Below are 16,228 nucleotides of genomic sequence, written 5' to 3'. Positions count from 1 at the left end.
TCATGTTCAGCGGGGTGTGGAAAACCAGACACACACAGACCTATCCATTCTGGGAGTTATCTGAGGAACTAGTTTGTACTCTGGTTTGCCTGTCAGTAATAACTGCTGAGTGCTGTCTCCTCGGGTTCCCTAAAGATGTTTCTTTCCTTAATTAGTAGTAGCATTGACAAGTAGGTTTTGGTCTGACCTCTTGACAGACCTCCACCACACTGCTGCATTACAGCTCTTCCTCCAGCTGCTTTGGAGATCTGGTTGGTCTGACACAGCCATGTTAAAAGACACATTTACCAGAATTCTCTTTTTTGTTTTTTTAAGACAGGTAAACACGAATCAGGACTGTGGTTTGCTTTAGAGTGCAGTGCTTTGAAAGGTACTGCCCTTTTCACGGTTTTCTATGACATTTAGTTATGTTTTCCAGTAAATAACCATTTGCAGGTGATGGATTTTGGTGTTTCCTGAATAGAATAGTAAAACTCTGCCATTCTTGTCACTTCTCCTTTCATTGAAAGCAGGCTGAACGAACTGTTGCTGAATGTACTGCTTTATGTTTGCTCCTATAGTCTTCACTTACAAGGGTGTTCTGAGACAGCTTGGAAACGGCTACATGCAGTTTTTTGTATTTGTGTACTTTAAACATAAAATGAAAAATTAGGGAAGGCATGCTGAATGTGAATAGCTTAACAAAGGAAGTAATGGATGCTTTGCTTTGCACATTTGGAGTTGGTTCCAGGTAGATGGTGTTTTCTTCCAAGTCTCTGAAACAAGAGTGAACTTGGAGGTAGGGAAGAGCGGAAGGAAGGAAGCTAACTCCTACGTTCTATTTGGTAATGCTGGTAATTGTGAACGTATGAGTTTTGGTTTATCCAGAATACGGAACTATGATTTATTGATTCCTAATCACATATAATCAAGTTCCTGAAACTCTTTCTCCTGTACTGTTGCATGCTTTAGCTTTGTAAGTCTGTAAAGAAAATGCTTTAGTATTGACTAGTATTGATAATTTCCAAACTAGACCCATGGTTTTACAGCCTAGACTGAACATAACTCAGTTAGTATGAGTAAATCTGACTTTATAACCTAAGTTCTGCCTCACTGAGGGAAGATGAGTGGTGTGGTCTAGTTCAAAACTTGATGGTTTTAAGACTGGCATTTTTTTAGTCTGTGCGTACAGCATTTGGACCGTGTAGTGTCCCAGCTGCGCTGCATGCAGGTCATGGAAATCTGTTGATGGAAAATCTCTGTGGGCTTGCTTTAGCTCTCATCAGCTGCAGAAGATTGCAAAGAAGTTTGTGCTGCGCAGGGCGATCTGGCATTCAGGTTTCAGTGGTGTGAATAAGCCCTCTGATAGCAGTTGATTTCTGAGCATTTTGCAGGTTCAGTGATGATACAGGAGTCGGTGCATTTGTAAGCTGAGCTAAAGCTTTGGAAAGGGGCAGCGCATGGGATCCTTCACGAAGCTTCTGTTTGAAGTGCTCCAGTTCCAGCACAAGGCAGTTGCAGAAAGACTTAAACTATTGAAAAGATGCAAAGTGGCTGCATGTGCTGATCTGACAGAGAACTGACATTTGTGTGGAGATGAGGGAGTCTGGGTTTTGTAAAAGGACAATGCGCAGTTGTTTGCATTTGGAAACTTGTGAAATTTATTTCGTGTCAAAGTTTTGTTTCTTTTCTTGAAGTGGGGAGAAGATGCTGGTGTGGGTGAGGTACATTGCTCATTTCTATTCAGTGGAAGGCTTGCCTCAGCCTTATATGCCTGGCTTCCTTCTGTGGTTTCCCTCCATAGCCTGGCTCTATGACAGACTCTCTGACCTTTTCTTCTCTCTCCCCTTCTCCTCCTCCTCTCAGAAAACTGCTCTTAGCTGACGCGGCACAACCCTAACCTGGGTCCCTTGGCTTAAGTATCCTGAAGTGAAGCAAAGACACAAACTGTTCTATCCAAACTGTTTCTCAGGGGTAGTTTTTCTCCCCCAGCATGGTTAATGCAGTTTGTCAATCCAGTCCCTGAAGTTGAAGCTATTTTCTGCATTATTGTTACTGGAATGGCAATTTCCTTTAAAAATCAACTTATCCCTGAATGCCTGAATCCTGCCCCCCAGACCAAACCTGAAAACCCTTAAACCCAATTGCTGAAAAGTAGCTTCTGAATAAACCTTAATGTTGTCTGTCAGAGGCCCAGCAGGTATGAAGGTGCTGTATGGAGCATGCCAGGCTTAGTTTCAGTAATGTAGGAGTAACACAGCCTGTGCTGGGAATTAAGCAAATCAGTGGCCTGGAGTATTTTTTAGTAGCTCAGGGCCAAGTGCATAGTTTCCACTGGATTTATGCTGTTGATTGTCAGGGTAAGGTCGTTTCAAGTCTTAACATGGTATTCCTGCAAAAGGAAGAGGTCAAACATGTTACTTAATTTGCTATAAAGTCAGGCTACAGACTACTGAACCAGGCTGGTTTATGCCATTACTCTTTCCCTGAATATCATCTTAAGTTCTGTGAAAACCTGAAGTCTCAGGCCTCAGAGTATATTAAGTATATCTTTCATAGCTTCTTTAAATACCTTTAAGGCCCTCCTGCAGTTCTTGCTTTCATGGGCTTTTGTTTTTCATCTGTAGCTTATTTTCCCATGGTGAGGTTTAAACAAGATCTAGCAAATGCAAGGGTTTGAAGACAAGAATAGTAGAGCTGACAACCGGGAGCTGTTGGTCTAACTGAGAAATCCCTCTCTGTTAAGAGCCGTGTGCTCAGGAATATCTGACTTTGCATGTCCCAAAACATCCCTTTGTGGAGCATCAATGAGAATTAGTCCAGGTTACTTCATTAAATCAGTGTAAGGGACAAATCTTTCAGGCTTTGTTTGAATTGGAATGCACTGCTGTGGAAAAAGGAGATGGCAAGGAAGTGTGCAAGAGTAGCAATGTGCTGAATTCATCTTCACGTACACTGGTTTTAGTTTATTCTGGTACTGTGTATTCTTTTGGAAAGATGTTCTATGTCATAGCACTTTCTCTCTAATCATGAAATCCACATTTCTCTTTAACATAAGGAAATAAAGTGTGGCCATCTTTTCCCTACCAGAGACCTCCTGAAGTGGGGGTATATATTTGGGGGTATAAGCGTATATCGTGCTGCTGTCACTAAGTTTTCTTTGATCTTTTTTTTTTCTTATGATGGCCTTCCTGAAGTCTTAAAAGTCCCTCCAGTCTTGACTGGTTAGAGAGAAACATGGCAAGACAGAGCAAGTTGAAGTGCTGGTGACCGTGGCCGTGCTGGTGACCAAGTGATGGCATTCCTTTCTCAGGGAAAGCAAATCTTGGTCTTGCTGTACTGCAGTGCTGGCGATGGGGATGATGGGTCATTCTGAAGATGGGTTTATTGGGCAGATCAGTAAGAAGCATCCATAAAGAGCAAAATCTCAGTAATTGTACTTACTTTGGGGAAAGCACACTTCAAACACCATTCCACAAAGATCTGTATCCCAGCCTCACAGCAAAAATCGAACCCGCATGTATCTCAGACAGGGAGGGCACAGTTGGAAGATTATTTGAAGTGTGTTAAGAGCCGGACATGAGGTCAGTTTCTTTTGGATGGGATCTAAATGAGTTTCAGTAGCAAACTCAGTGCAGCCATATGCAAAGGTGGGCTTGTCTTGGTTTTACAGATCCTTAAATCCTCTTTAACCAAGAAAAGCTGAGAAAAAAAAATCCCAGCATCTCTTCTTTGTATTCATTTGATAGTACGCAGCAAGTATTGCCTTACTGCGCTTTGTCCCTCACCATTAAATACCTCTTCTCTTTCTAGTTAGGTGGATTTTTTAACTACAGAAATGTGAGTATACAGCTGTTTGACTACACAGCCTGAAAGACCAAAGTGCTGACCCAGTGTCCTTCCTTACTTCTTGCTGAGCCCCTGGCCCTGGAACATGGGTTGGGTTGAGAGTCTGGCTTTAGGGTGTTACAAACAGGGTGGGAGGAAAACTAGTGATTACAACAAACACTTTAGAAATGGGAGACGAAAAGTCACAAAATGCTATGGAAAGAATGCATTTTATGGAATGTGGTTTGCCTGCTTTTACAAATTGTAATGGAAGTTTATTGTACAATGCATCAGATTTTAAAGGATTTTCGGAAAAAATGAACTGAAGTCTTTCTGTCTCAGGTACTCCAGGAGTCAAGAAGGCAGGTGGTTTTGTAGTTATCAGTGTTTCTAACTGGAGTTACAGTTGCTCACTGTCAGGTTTCTGGTGTCTCAGAGAATGTAGAGCCAGAGTGGTGAAGAATGCTGTCACTTTGAATGAGCAGTGCCAGCACAGAGTGTGCAAAAAGCGTTTTTCCAGCTGAGGGCTGTCTTCTTGCAGCGTTCCACCTTTGCTGTCACTCAAATTCCCATTCGGCAGGTGGCAGTTAGCTGTATGATGCAGCAGATTGTTAGTATACTCGCATTAGAGTAGCTCCTTCAGGCACAGTGCCACTCTGCTGTCACAACTGTTTGTAGGAGGAAAGAGACTGTCACTCTCCCAGTACTTTGCAGTCTTAACTGGCAAAAGGGCCATGGAAACGGAGCAGCTCAGTCTCCAGTTTCTTAAGGCTATTCAAAACTTCCAGTGTTACTTGAAAAAAGTGACTGAGTTCAAATACATTTTTTACGAAACTATCTTTTGCTTTAACAACAATAATAATAAAGTCTGTAAGGGGAGGGAAGGCAGGAGGAGCAGTGCAAACAAATACCAGAGTTCAAGTAAACCAGGTGCTTTCAGGTTTCTGTAGCTGTCCATCAACAGTAAAGCTAACTTTTCTTCTCTTTTTTTTAATCTCTTGCAGGAAGTCCAAGGGAAAGCCAAACGGTAAAAAGCCAGCACCAGAAGAGAAGAAACTTTACCTAGAGCCAGAATATACAAAATCCAGAATTACTGACTTTGAATTTAAGGAGCTAGTGATGTTACCACGAGAAATAGACCTCAACGAGTGGCTAGCCAGCAACAGTGAGTATTGCGATCATACAGCTCTGAGCTTACTGTCCACACCCAAGCAGGCAGTCATTCGCTCTGCTCCTTTTTACTGTTTTTGGTGCTTAGAAAAACACTCGATGACTATTTATGCTTACTGCATAATGCCTGTCATTATACCTTGAATAGAAATTAAGCTGTCTTACGTACAAACCAACTGTGCTCAGCAGCATGGAAGCCCTGATGTGTTTTCTCCTTCCAGCTGCCTCACTGTGGCGCTGAGGGCATAGAGTTTTTGATCATTTTTTGAGGACTGTCAGATTCCCTTTGACTATTTGCTAAACTGGCTGGTTCCGCACGTTTCTGACTCAAGCTATTGGTCTTCCAGAAACATTGTAAAAATGGTAGTTTATTAAGACTCGCATGCAAAGCAAGTTATGCCTGAAGCCAGAAGTTTTGAAGTCTTTTGGTTGTATTTCTTTTCCCTGCGCCTCCCAAGCTTTGGTAGAATTAGCGTGAATTCAAACTGTCATCAAGCTGGAACTCAGACATGACTGACTACTGTGACTGAATGCTGTATTTGCGCATCCCTGTTCTGATTTACAATACTGCCCTGTGCTTCTGCTCCACCTGCCAGGCCTAACCTGCAGCTGTGACCCGCTCTTGTCTACATTTTCAACAGTGTGGGGTAGTAGCAAGAAACTAACTGCCCACTAGGAAAGTTCACAGAAACTCATTAAAAAACAAAAGTGAGGTGTCCCCTGAAGAGTATTAAGATGTTAAATCATCTCAGATTTTTAAACAGTTGAAACATACTAGTTTTCATGCTGTTTTTTTAAAAAGAGATATGTCGTGAGAACTGTGAATGCTCTTTTCTGGTCACTGCACATTTTAAATCTGACTTCAAAAGAATATAGCAAATTGTTTGCTTTCAGCTTGTAGTAGAGTGTGCTACTGTAAAGGTGAGGCTGATGACGAAGACACTTTCCAGTCTTGCTGCTTAATGAGTAATAACAGCCGATGCATCATGGTGCTTTAATCTTAAATGAAAACAAGAGCTTGCTTTCTGTGCAGCTCTTTGTGTTGCAGTTCATCATTAGCCTTATTTAGCTAAATCATGTTTAAATTTATGTGCAAGCTCAAAACTCTAAGGTCACTTCACTTTGCTTTATTTCAATAATTGTCCAGCGTTTGAAAGTATTTTAGTTCTGAATTTCTTTCCTTTGTGTTTTATTTTTCAGCAACAACTTTCTTTCATCACATCAACTTACAGTATAGCACAATCTCAGAATTCTGTACAGGAGAGTCATGTCAGACCATGGCCGTGTGCAATACGTAAGTCAATGCTTACAGTTACAAGGTTTCCGTGAAATCTTCAGTCACATGGGGGAGGATGTTGGTGCTGGATGGCACTGGGCAAGTGTTCTACAGCAGATCTGTACTTAGTGAGAACATGGCAGCTGTACATCCTCTTGTCTTGCCTCAGCAGTGAAGGGTGGTGGAAGTCTGTTTCTGTGGGGGACCAGAGGAACGAGAACCTTGGACTGTTCTGAGCTGGTTTTATAAGGTCAGATCAGAGAGGCAAATTACCCTGTGCTTAGCTTTTGGGGAGAGGAGAAGAGCAGGGCAGAACTGTCCTTGCTGGTAACAGTGTGGGATTTCATAGAAGGCCAGGGAGGATAAACAAATTGCGAAAACCTCAGAGGGTGTTTTTGATAGCTGGAATGCTGACAGAGCACCAGGCTGCTGACGGATAACCTCTAGCCTGATGTGAGCTACTGGCTTTCTGCCTGAGCCCCTGGGCACAGAGGACGCAAGTGGCAGCTTTGCAAAGAGTAAGGAAAACGTTTTGGTTTGGCACTTCCCTCCTGTAGGACTTAGGAGACTTTTTTTAACATTGACTAACTATCACTTATGAAAGGAAGCTTTGTAGTTTTAATGTACATGGTGAATATAAGAAAAAGGTACCATAAACCTCTGCTCTTGATCAGCACAGTCCAACACGATGGAATATGAGATCTAGTTGAGTATGAATAAGCTTGTTGTGTCGTGTTGGGGTTTTTTCTCCAGTGTGTGCTCATAGTCCTTTTCTTCCCTCCTTCTGCATTTCTTAGGATTAATTTATTTGAGATGGATTTTAAAGCAGAAGACTGAGCAGTTAATCTTACAGTACATCAGACATCCCAGGGAATGTATGCAACAGAACCAGAGCTCTATGTTGTATCTCTGACAATAATTGCATAGTGCTTAGAAAGGAATCCTTGCTTAATATACTGGGCTGTCTTGCACACTTGAAATTACTATCAGGGGCTTTCTTTGACAGCACTGAAGAATGAAGAGTGTACAGAGGATATTTTTGCATGTAGAAGTTGGAAAGATAACTGCCAGTAGACAATTAAAGGCCATGCTAGGGACTTTGAAAGCAGGCTGGAACACAAAGTAATAGATCTCTGCTGGACCAGATTTTATCAAAAGGAGACAGCATGTCTCTAAATGAGAAATGGTCATCAGTAAGATGAATATTTTGTTGACTCTTGCTCCCAAGTTTTCTCATGTTTAAATTCCTGATGTAGCACTGGCTGTCCAAAGGACTGAGTTTAACCGTTTATCCACTTGGCTGATAGGAAATAGTGGCTAAAAGGAGGTGCTGGTAGGGAACCTGCATAAGTGTCACTCCATTCTGCTCTAGGGAGTCTTAAAGAACTTTGAGTTCTTTGTAGGCAGTTCAGGCTGCACAATGAAGAAGGAAAGTGCCTGTAGGCGGCTCCAGCTGTACTCTGTATTTTTAGTGGTTAAGACTGATAGCACAGTGTTCCTATCCTTTGTTTTGGAAAACTGAAAAACTGCACTATTTGGGAATAACAGGAAGCATGTCTACACTTGGGTGAAGCACTTGAAATGGTTTGTGTTTAGCTAAATCATAACTTAAGTATCTTCCTGTACTTGGGAGCAGATGACTGATTCATGTTTGCAAACTGCAGGCTGCACATTTCATTCTCATATCAAGTGTGCGGGTCTGTGAAAAAACATGGTGAGATCATCTGGCTACAGCTGCATACCTCAGTGCAGTTCAGCTTTGAAGGCCCTGTTCATAATTGTGTTCTCCAAATACCTCTAATGACAATTCTGGATAATCCTTATGTTCTGCCTTTCCTAGCTCTTCCCTTTTGGAAGAGATGTGTCCAAATGGAGCATTGAGAACTGTCTCAAAGATTCTCATTTGTTCATATCCAGTTATGACAATGACAAAGCTGTATGTTGCTTCCCCACCCCCTTCTTTTTTCTTTTATTCCTTTCTTTTTTTCTCCACACATGCACACCCCCCGTTATTATTACTTTTTTTTAATCTTGCCCTAATGAAGTAAGGACATGCTCACTGTGTTGGAGAAACATCCATTGATACGATTTATTGTGCCCCTGACCTGCCTCTAGTATATAGAGTGTACATCCTAAACATTAGTCAGTTGCTGATTAACCTGATGGACACTCCAGAATTGACCTGTGGTGGCTGTGATTTGTACAGCATCTACCTACATTAGACTGCCACAAAATTGTAGTATCTTGGAATAAGGGTGCAACTTCAGCATTTTTTTCAGTGCTGATTTCTCTAGGTAGCTCTGTATGAAAGTCTGCATTCTGTTCCTTTTTTATGTTTCCCTGCCCAGTTCTCTTAAGGTGTGTTTTGGATCACGCCATTCTGGTTGTACCTAAGGAAGGCTTTTTATATTTATGGTTGAGATATTGAAGTGACTATTCAGAACAGGTTACTTGTCAAGTTACTTTGTATTCAAATGCACTGCAAATAATCCTAAGTTTACAGTATTTGCTGACAAAATAAATACCAGTTGCAGCTAAATATTTGAGGTAAGGTTTTAACATCTCGGAGCTAAGTTCCAGCCAACTGACAAACTGAAGACAGATGCAGCTTTTAGCCCTCTGTCAGGTATATGAGATAGCACAGCCATCTGCACACAATGAGGAGGAGAATTTCTGCTTAGACCACTAAGAGACATCTGACCAAAATCTAGTCGCCTTGTAGAACAGATGGGAGCATTTGCTGGCAAGGTGGGATAATGCCAAAAGAAATTCCAGAATGGCCAGTTATTTTCAAAGTTTAATGAGGGTAGCATGAATGTAACTTTGGGAATTACTTTATTTCACTTATTAATATGCTGATGACTTGCTGTAAAACAGGCACTGTATTTTAACACAGGATTTACTATTTAAATTTAATATGCTTTGTAGCTTATTATTACTCAAACTAAAGCACCTTGAGCTGTTAACTGATTTTGTAGCTGACATCTGGGCAAAACTTCTCAGTGCACTGAAATAAGTGGAGTAATTAAGAGCCTCTGTAATCTTACCATTTCCTTTCTCGTATCTACCTTGCCCTTAGTGTCTCTGCATATGGAAGATATTTCCTTCTAGAAATCTTAGCTCAAACCTGCATGTTTTGTGTTTTCTTATATTTAAGTTCCCTGAGCTGTGTGCTTCTTTCTGTCTTCCCCCACCCCATCTAAATGTTGCTTTGATCCATCAAACCACCAAAGGTATTCTGAGTTGCTGACACTGTAGTACTGCCCTTGCATTTGGTAGTTTGCTGTCCTGCTTTCTTCATAACCCATCTTCCACTATTTCTAGAAGGCCTGTCTCTTCCTTCTTTCCACACAGCATCTGCTAGAAGTTTTTCTTATATACTGATGTAACGTTTGTTCTGCCCTGGCTTCCATTTCATCAACACAAACCCAGAGTGTTTTACAGGCAAAGTGATAAAATACGTACATATATTAAGATGCAGTATTGTGGCATCACGTGTACTATATTATTTGCATGATAGGCTTTTCTCTGTTAAACTCATAGTCCTTTCTCCCTGTGATTTAGAGGGGAGCTGCAAATTCCTCTTGCTGTACATACTGGCAAAGTCTAAATCTGCCAGAATTTTACATAGGAAATAATCAAAATCTGAGCACTTTCTGGAAAGTGCCTTTGTGTCATCTTGTCCTTTCTGCTTCCCATCCGTTGCCTAGTTCAGGACTGTACTGTCACGGTGCCAGTGGTGGAATGCAGTTAGGCTGCTGTGCCCAGCAGAGACCTTCAATGGCCCCAACGGGCTTCCTGTCTTGCTAAAGGAGATAACTTCAGCATAGGTGGGAGCTGAGCACCAAGCGTGAGATGTTCATAGCATGTCAGCGGTTTCTCTCTTCCTCCAAGACCTGTGAGGACTCTGTTCACAGAACTTGAAACATAAGGAAGACACATGACTCTTAATATACAGGACAATCCTTGCAGTTATCCCCTTACTTTAAATGATTCTACTTTTAAATTCCAATTTTGCTTAATTAGCCTAATTTTCAAGGAAAGACAAAAAGGGTATGCAGTGGGATGTTACAGCAAATTTATTCGCTTACGTTTTCATGTAAGTGAACTTGTACAGTTGCCAAACTGTTCCTTTTAACCAAAATCCAATTATCCAGATTCATTTTTGTGCCTAAGGGCAACTTTAAACTATGCTTTCTATCTTGCAGTTGAGGATTTCTGTAGCATGAGAAAACTGCTGTGGTACAGACAGTCCAGTCTGCCTCTGCTCTTGGCAACAAGCATTGTCTAAGACCCAAAATAAGTCTGAGCTGCCTAGAACTTACTCCAGCTTACTGCAGGACTAGACAAAGGAGGTGGCTTGGGCTAGAGCACTGCATTGTGTAATTCCTTATATGTGGATTGTATAAAGGAAGTAGGCAGCAATGAAGAACACGGTCTATGCCTAAGGGTCAAAGTCCTAGTTTTGATGCCTGATGTAGAGCTTTTAACTCCTGCTGGTTTTGTCTACTTGCTCACCTTTTTATGCAGTCAGCTGTGCTCTCTAGTAAACAACAGTGACCAAGCACCACATGCTGAAAATGAGCTGGAAGTCAGATTCTAAACCTTACATGTCTGCAGAACTGGTTTTCAGTTGCCTTTCCTCTATTAGAGCTTGAACCACTCTATTTCTGCAACTTCCTACTGGCTTCCCTGTGGCTTGGGGCATGAACAGTGTTGTGAAGTGTCTTCACCCCACTGCCCTCAGGTCCCTGAAGAACCTTTCAGGGAGTGAAAACACAATGTAAATCAAAACTTTACAGTCACTATGTAACACTTTTTTTTAGTGGCTTCAAGACACTTCTGGTGGCCAGTATACGTAAAACTTCACTTTCTAAGTAGCATGTGTACATCCATCCAGTTCAATGTAGTCTAGTCCTGCTAGGCACAGGAAAAACATGTGATCTGCAGTCTTTTACCTTCCACCCCACCACCCCCTACCACCCCCCAAAAACCAGAAGTGTGCAAAGGTTGCTAAATGTTACAGTTCAGTGATTTGGTGAGGAATCTGCTGTAACAGATCATTGACTGAAGAGCAGCAGAATTGGAGTTGGACAGGCAGAAAATGGCTTTATGGGCTCATGTGTTGAGTGAGGTGTCTTTCTAGCCAGTTCTGATGCTTGAACCACTTTCAACCTTGTTTCCAAAGACAGAAAAAACCCACCTATGCTTCATTCTAGGAAAACCAATAGGATGGATTTCTTGCCAGTGCTGTAACACTATAGGACTGTGCCTGGAGCTTAGGCTGTTTGAAGGAAGAATTCGGGAACTGGAACTCGAGACACTTCAAATGTGACAGAGGGGGAAAAAGAAAAAACCCTACAAAAAAATGTTTTGCCAAATTCCTTACCTGTGGAATGTTTCTCACTGTGTGCCTAATGCAGTGATGGATAGGTGGCCCCTGCTAACAGTCAGAGGTGCTTTCAGTAACCATGGCTTAAAGAAAAAAAAGGAACAAGCCTTCATTGCTTTTGTAGCCTTCAGGTTCTCCATCAGGTGAGGAATGGCCACAGTTAATCAAGATGATTATGTCTGATTATATTATGGTTGCTTTCGAAGAGCCAGGCAATCTGCTAATGTCTCCTGTTCCTTAAGATCCAACAGGATTATTTACTGGTGGCAGAGTCCAACATAAATCCAGGTGTTTTGGAGAGTCTTTAGTCAGAGGAACAGAGTTCTAAGACATGCTGGTAGGAATGTTTAAAGGGTCCTGAAAACTCCCCAGATTGGATTTTGGAACGGGATTTGTAGTGCTTAAAAGTGCTGCCAGTACTTCAGAGCACCAGCTCGAAAACGCTGGTGTTTTGGAGCCACCTTCTGTCTGTTTAATACTACTACAAGACCAATTTATCTTTTGCACTGTAAAGCATCAAAATATCAGCAATTGTGCAGTGTTGCTACCCTTTAAAAATAGTTAGATAATGCTTTCCTGTATAGTACTACATAGACAGTACGTAAACCCTCAGCCGGTCACTGACGGAGTGTTACCTCTGCCTCACAAGAGCTCTTCTTCTTGGAGAATGTTCAGCAGGCATTCTGTGCTTAGCGCTGCTACCTGCACTCTGGACTAAATTGATCAGGAGAAACAAGATTAGCTAACAGAAATTCAAGAGGATTAATGTACAAAGATACCATGAAGTGAATCTCTTCTGTAGCAGTTATGATGTATTTTGGTAATGTTGTACCTGTTGTTTTATATTCGACACTAACCTCTTAAAGGAGTTTTGCTGAGGAGCCGAGGTATAATGTGGTGACACTGTCCATTCTCTCCACAGACAGTACTACTGGTATGATGAGCGGGGAAAAAAGATCAAGTGCACTGCTCCTCAGTATGTTGACTTCGTCATGAGCTCAGTGCAGAAACTAGTGACAGATGAGGATGTCTTTCCAACAAAATACGGTATGTCTGCTTTTGAACAGGTGCTTCCTGTGGCTCTTTGCAGATGCCCTAAGTAAGGTGGAGGTTGCATTTGGCATATGTGTTAATACCACACAGCCTTCTCACTTGTTTGTTTGATATTTTGGGGTTTGCTTTTTCCTGAAGGATTTTGGGATCTTATAGCCTGTATTCAGAAAGCATAAAAGTTTGAAAACTGTCAGCATGAATGTGTTCAATACAGCCTGCTGCTAGTAAAATCTAACCTGGTTGATTTACTATTTCCTTTATAGCCCCAATGCATTAAGGGGGAAATTGGATTGCCAGGAATGTAGCTTGTCTTCCTTGCCCAACCAGACTTGTCTCACAGATGATTGCAGGCTCCCTCCCAAAGATTTAATGTGATTTTTAAGAACAGAAAAGCAATAAGAAAGTAATTTTAACTTGTATCCTAACAAGATTGCTATGTGCACTGCCTTTGGCAGGGGGAGAAGAAAAGAGGGGAAGAAAATAGAGACCTGAAGTTACTGTAAGTGGGCTTAATCAGGACTAAAAGCAGCACTTCAGTTGGGGAACTGGTATGTTACAATATAGCAAATGTTAAGCCTTTGCTTACAAGTACCTTGATCTGGAGAGAGGCAGTGTCTGATGAGACAGTGCCTAGTAGGGCAGCCGCTGTTGACTTTTTTTCTTTTTGGTATGCTTGTTCAAGGGCAATGAGGGCGTTTCAAGAGATTTCTCGGTGTGGCCAAGGTGCACTTCAGACCAGTAACATAATTCATATTGTGCATCACACACAGGACCACAGGCATTGTTTTTTCCTTGCCTCAGTTTCACTGTTAGTGTTACCAAAGTAGTTGTCCAATAATTGTCTTTTACTATGCAGGCACAGGACTGCTCCAGCAGGACAGTGTCAGCTGTGCCTCAGAGGAGGCACCCAGTATTTCCTTCCATTTCTTTTCCCATTTGATAGAATGTCAACAGTGAAAGGAGGCAAGTCATTATAAACAGTTAGTCAAGCTGCTACACACTACCAAGGCCTGTACCTTAGCTTCCATTTCAGGATTTGTTTATTGGTCTCCTAAGCATTATGGACTTACAGGGGAAGAATCTGCTGGACAATCTAGATAAGAACCTACTTATCTAGGTCCTTATCTAGAAAAAATCTACTCCTGGACAAACTAGATAAGGACCCAGAAGAATTTCTCATTATCGTTACAGTCAGTAACAAAAGATGTTGGGGTTCTAAAGAATGATTATACTTACTTTCTGATTTTTGAACCCTTAGGTTTGAAACTTCAAATGAAAATGTTTAAAGAATCTATTTAGATTCTTCCCCTGAATTCCTGTAAAAAAGTGAGGATGATACAGGGTGCACAAGCTGACTGCTGTATAAGGTGGGCTAGTTGCTCTTACCCACAGCTCAGCCCAAACAAATGCTGCTGAGGGTCTGAAGGTGAGCAGCTGGCATTGTCTATGATGGTGTTTTCTGTCTTTGTTTCAGGCAAGGAATTCCCAAACTCATTTGAGTCCCTAGTGAAGAAGATCTGCAAGTATCTGTTCCATGTGCTGGCCCATATCTACTCCTCACACTTTAAGGAGACTTTGGCACTGGAGCTGCACGGACATTTAAACACACTCTACACACACTTTATCCTATTCATCAGGGAGTTCAACCTCGTGGACCCTAAAGAGACCACCATCATGGATGACCTCACAGAGGTCCTCTGCAGCAGCAGCGGGAGCAGCAGTAACGGGAGTGGCAATGGGAGTAGCAACAGCGCAGGAGCACAGAACCATGTGAAAGAGAGATGAGCCTTCCTCCAGGATCAAAACTAACATTAAAAACAATATTATATATTCTGTGTGTATGTGTATGTATATGTTCAGATATACATACAGACATATACAGCAATGAAAGCTGAAAGAAATTCTGCTGCCGCCACAGGATGTGTAGTCACGGGACTGTACGGAGCTTTGGTTTAATGCGCCACTTGGCGAGAAGTTGCACCGATTTTATTTTATTTTCTGTCCACTCCTCCTTTTACCTGTTCAGATGGATGACGAGTGCTGTTTTTAGAGAAAAGCCAAGCTTGAGTGGGGCCACTCCTGGTTATTTTGGTTGTTGATTTGGTTTGGGGTTGGTTTGTTTTGTTTTTTGGTTGTTTTTTTGTTTTTCTTTCTCTGGTCTTGAGTGCAAGCCCTTTGTCTTTCTAGGATGGTGGTCCTGCCATTTAAAAATATCTATTATAATATAAGAAGTGACTTTTACTTTGAAGTGGCTTAAAATGCAGGTTGGTTTGGATTTTTGGGGGCAGGGGTGGGGGTGGTTTTTGGTTTGGTTTTACATAGACTGCCCCTTACCCTTCCAGGAACTCCCCAGTTGAGTGCATCTTGCCCTTTGTTAGCTTGGAATGGGAAGAAACTCCTGGCTTGACTAGAGTAGCAGCTAGGGGCTTGCTGTGTGTTGAAAGTGGGCATGATTCTCCAGTTGTCCCATATACCTGGTCACAACATGTGAACATGCAAGAGGATTCACAAGCCTTTCTGCTTATTGCTCCTACAACATATATATATACTCTTTTTCTCTGCTCCCCTGCCTCGTCTTTTCCCAAGCACATCTCTACAAATAGAAAGAGTAAGATCACTGGAATCCCAAAACCCATGTGCAAGAGCCACCACCATTTGCTTTCCACTGAACAGAGGCCCGGGGAGGGGGGAAAAAGGTACATTGAGTCAGTCACTGCCTGTGCTAGAAAGATGGCTGTTGGCATAAAATTATATTGTTGGCTTATTTTAGTTCATCTGTTCTATAATAATAAAAACAAATCTATCAGCCGCAAGCTTGGTTTTATGTTTGCAGCGTCAAAAGTCCATGGAATCCACCCATAGACCTTCCCTTTCACCACTGAACACTGGTGGCCCTGCTAAGAACTAGCTTTATAACTAATAGTTAGTGTTCCACCCTGTGATCCTACATTTTAAATCAATTTCTTGCTCTTCCTGGTAGTGCTAGGAACCTCTTCCCCATATAATCTGAAGATAAGCACTCCAAAGCAAATCACCACTTCAGAAACGAGCAACTGCCCTGCATGTACATCCTCAAATTCTTTGGATCAGTGGGCTCCTGGATATTTTGCAGCAACTAGTGTATTACACTTACCTGTGGATACAGTATTGTATCAACATTGTATCAGGACAGTGATATTACTCTATCCTTCATCTTTCCACTTAGGAAAATGACAAATTTTGTTTGCAGCTGTGCTTCTATCAAACCTGTGGCAGCCTCTGAGAATTGTCAGTATCCTGAGGTACATACATCATTAATGACTGACCTGGCATGAATCCTAGGTGGTTTTCCTGAATGAGGTCTGCAACTACCAAAAGTCAGGAGAGAAAAAGAAAGGAGAACAAGTGCAAACAAAAAAAGAGAAGGAAAAGCACAAGCAAGGAGCAAAAGCTTGTGAAGCATGTGAAAACAACAGATAAAGGAAGAAAAATGTGAAAACAACAGATAAAGGAAGAAAATGTGCAAGTGAGAAAAAGAGCAAGAAGTCATA

The 16,228-nt window shown here is 41.8% G+C and overlaps 1 protein-coding gene across 5 annotated transcripts in view; it reads left to right on the top strand.

Annotated features, from left to right (window-relative positions):
• Positions 1 to 15,511, top strand: part of MOB2 (MOB kinase activator 2) — a 117,407-nt gene extending 101,896 nt beyond the window's left edge. For all 5 annotated transcript variants that reach the window (XM_065682733.1, XM_065682730.1, XM_065682732.1 and 2 more), the window contains exons 2-5: positions 4,812 to 4,972; positions 6,178 to 6,271; positions 12,568 to 12,692; positions 14,173 to 15,511. In XM_065682733.1, coding sequence (XP_065538805.1) covers positions 4,812 to 4,972; positions 6,178 to 6,271; positions 12,568 to 12,692; positions 14,173 to 14,483 — 691 coding nt within the window. In that variant the 3' untranslated portion in view covers positions 14,484 to 15,511. The remainder of the gene's footprint in view (positions 1 to 4,811; positions 4,973 to 6,177; positions 6,272 to 12,567; positions 12,693 to 14,172) is intronic.
• The last annotated feature ends 717 nt before the right edge of the window (positions 15,512 to 16,228 follow it).

The sequence above is a fragment of the Lathamus discolor genome, chromosome 6 (genome assembly GCF_037157495.1).
Source record: "Lathamus discolor isolate bLatDis1 chromosome 6, bLatDis1.hap1, whole genome shotgun sequence".
NCBI lineage: Eukaryota > Metazoa > Chordata > Aves > Psittaciformes > Psittacidae > Lathamus > Lathamus discolor.
Note: the sequence above shows the minus strand (reverse complement) of the source record. Positions and strands in the feature narration are given on the sequence as shown.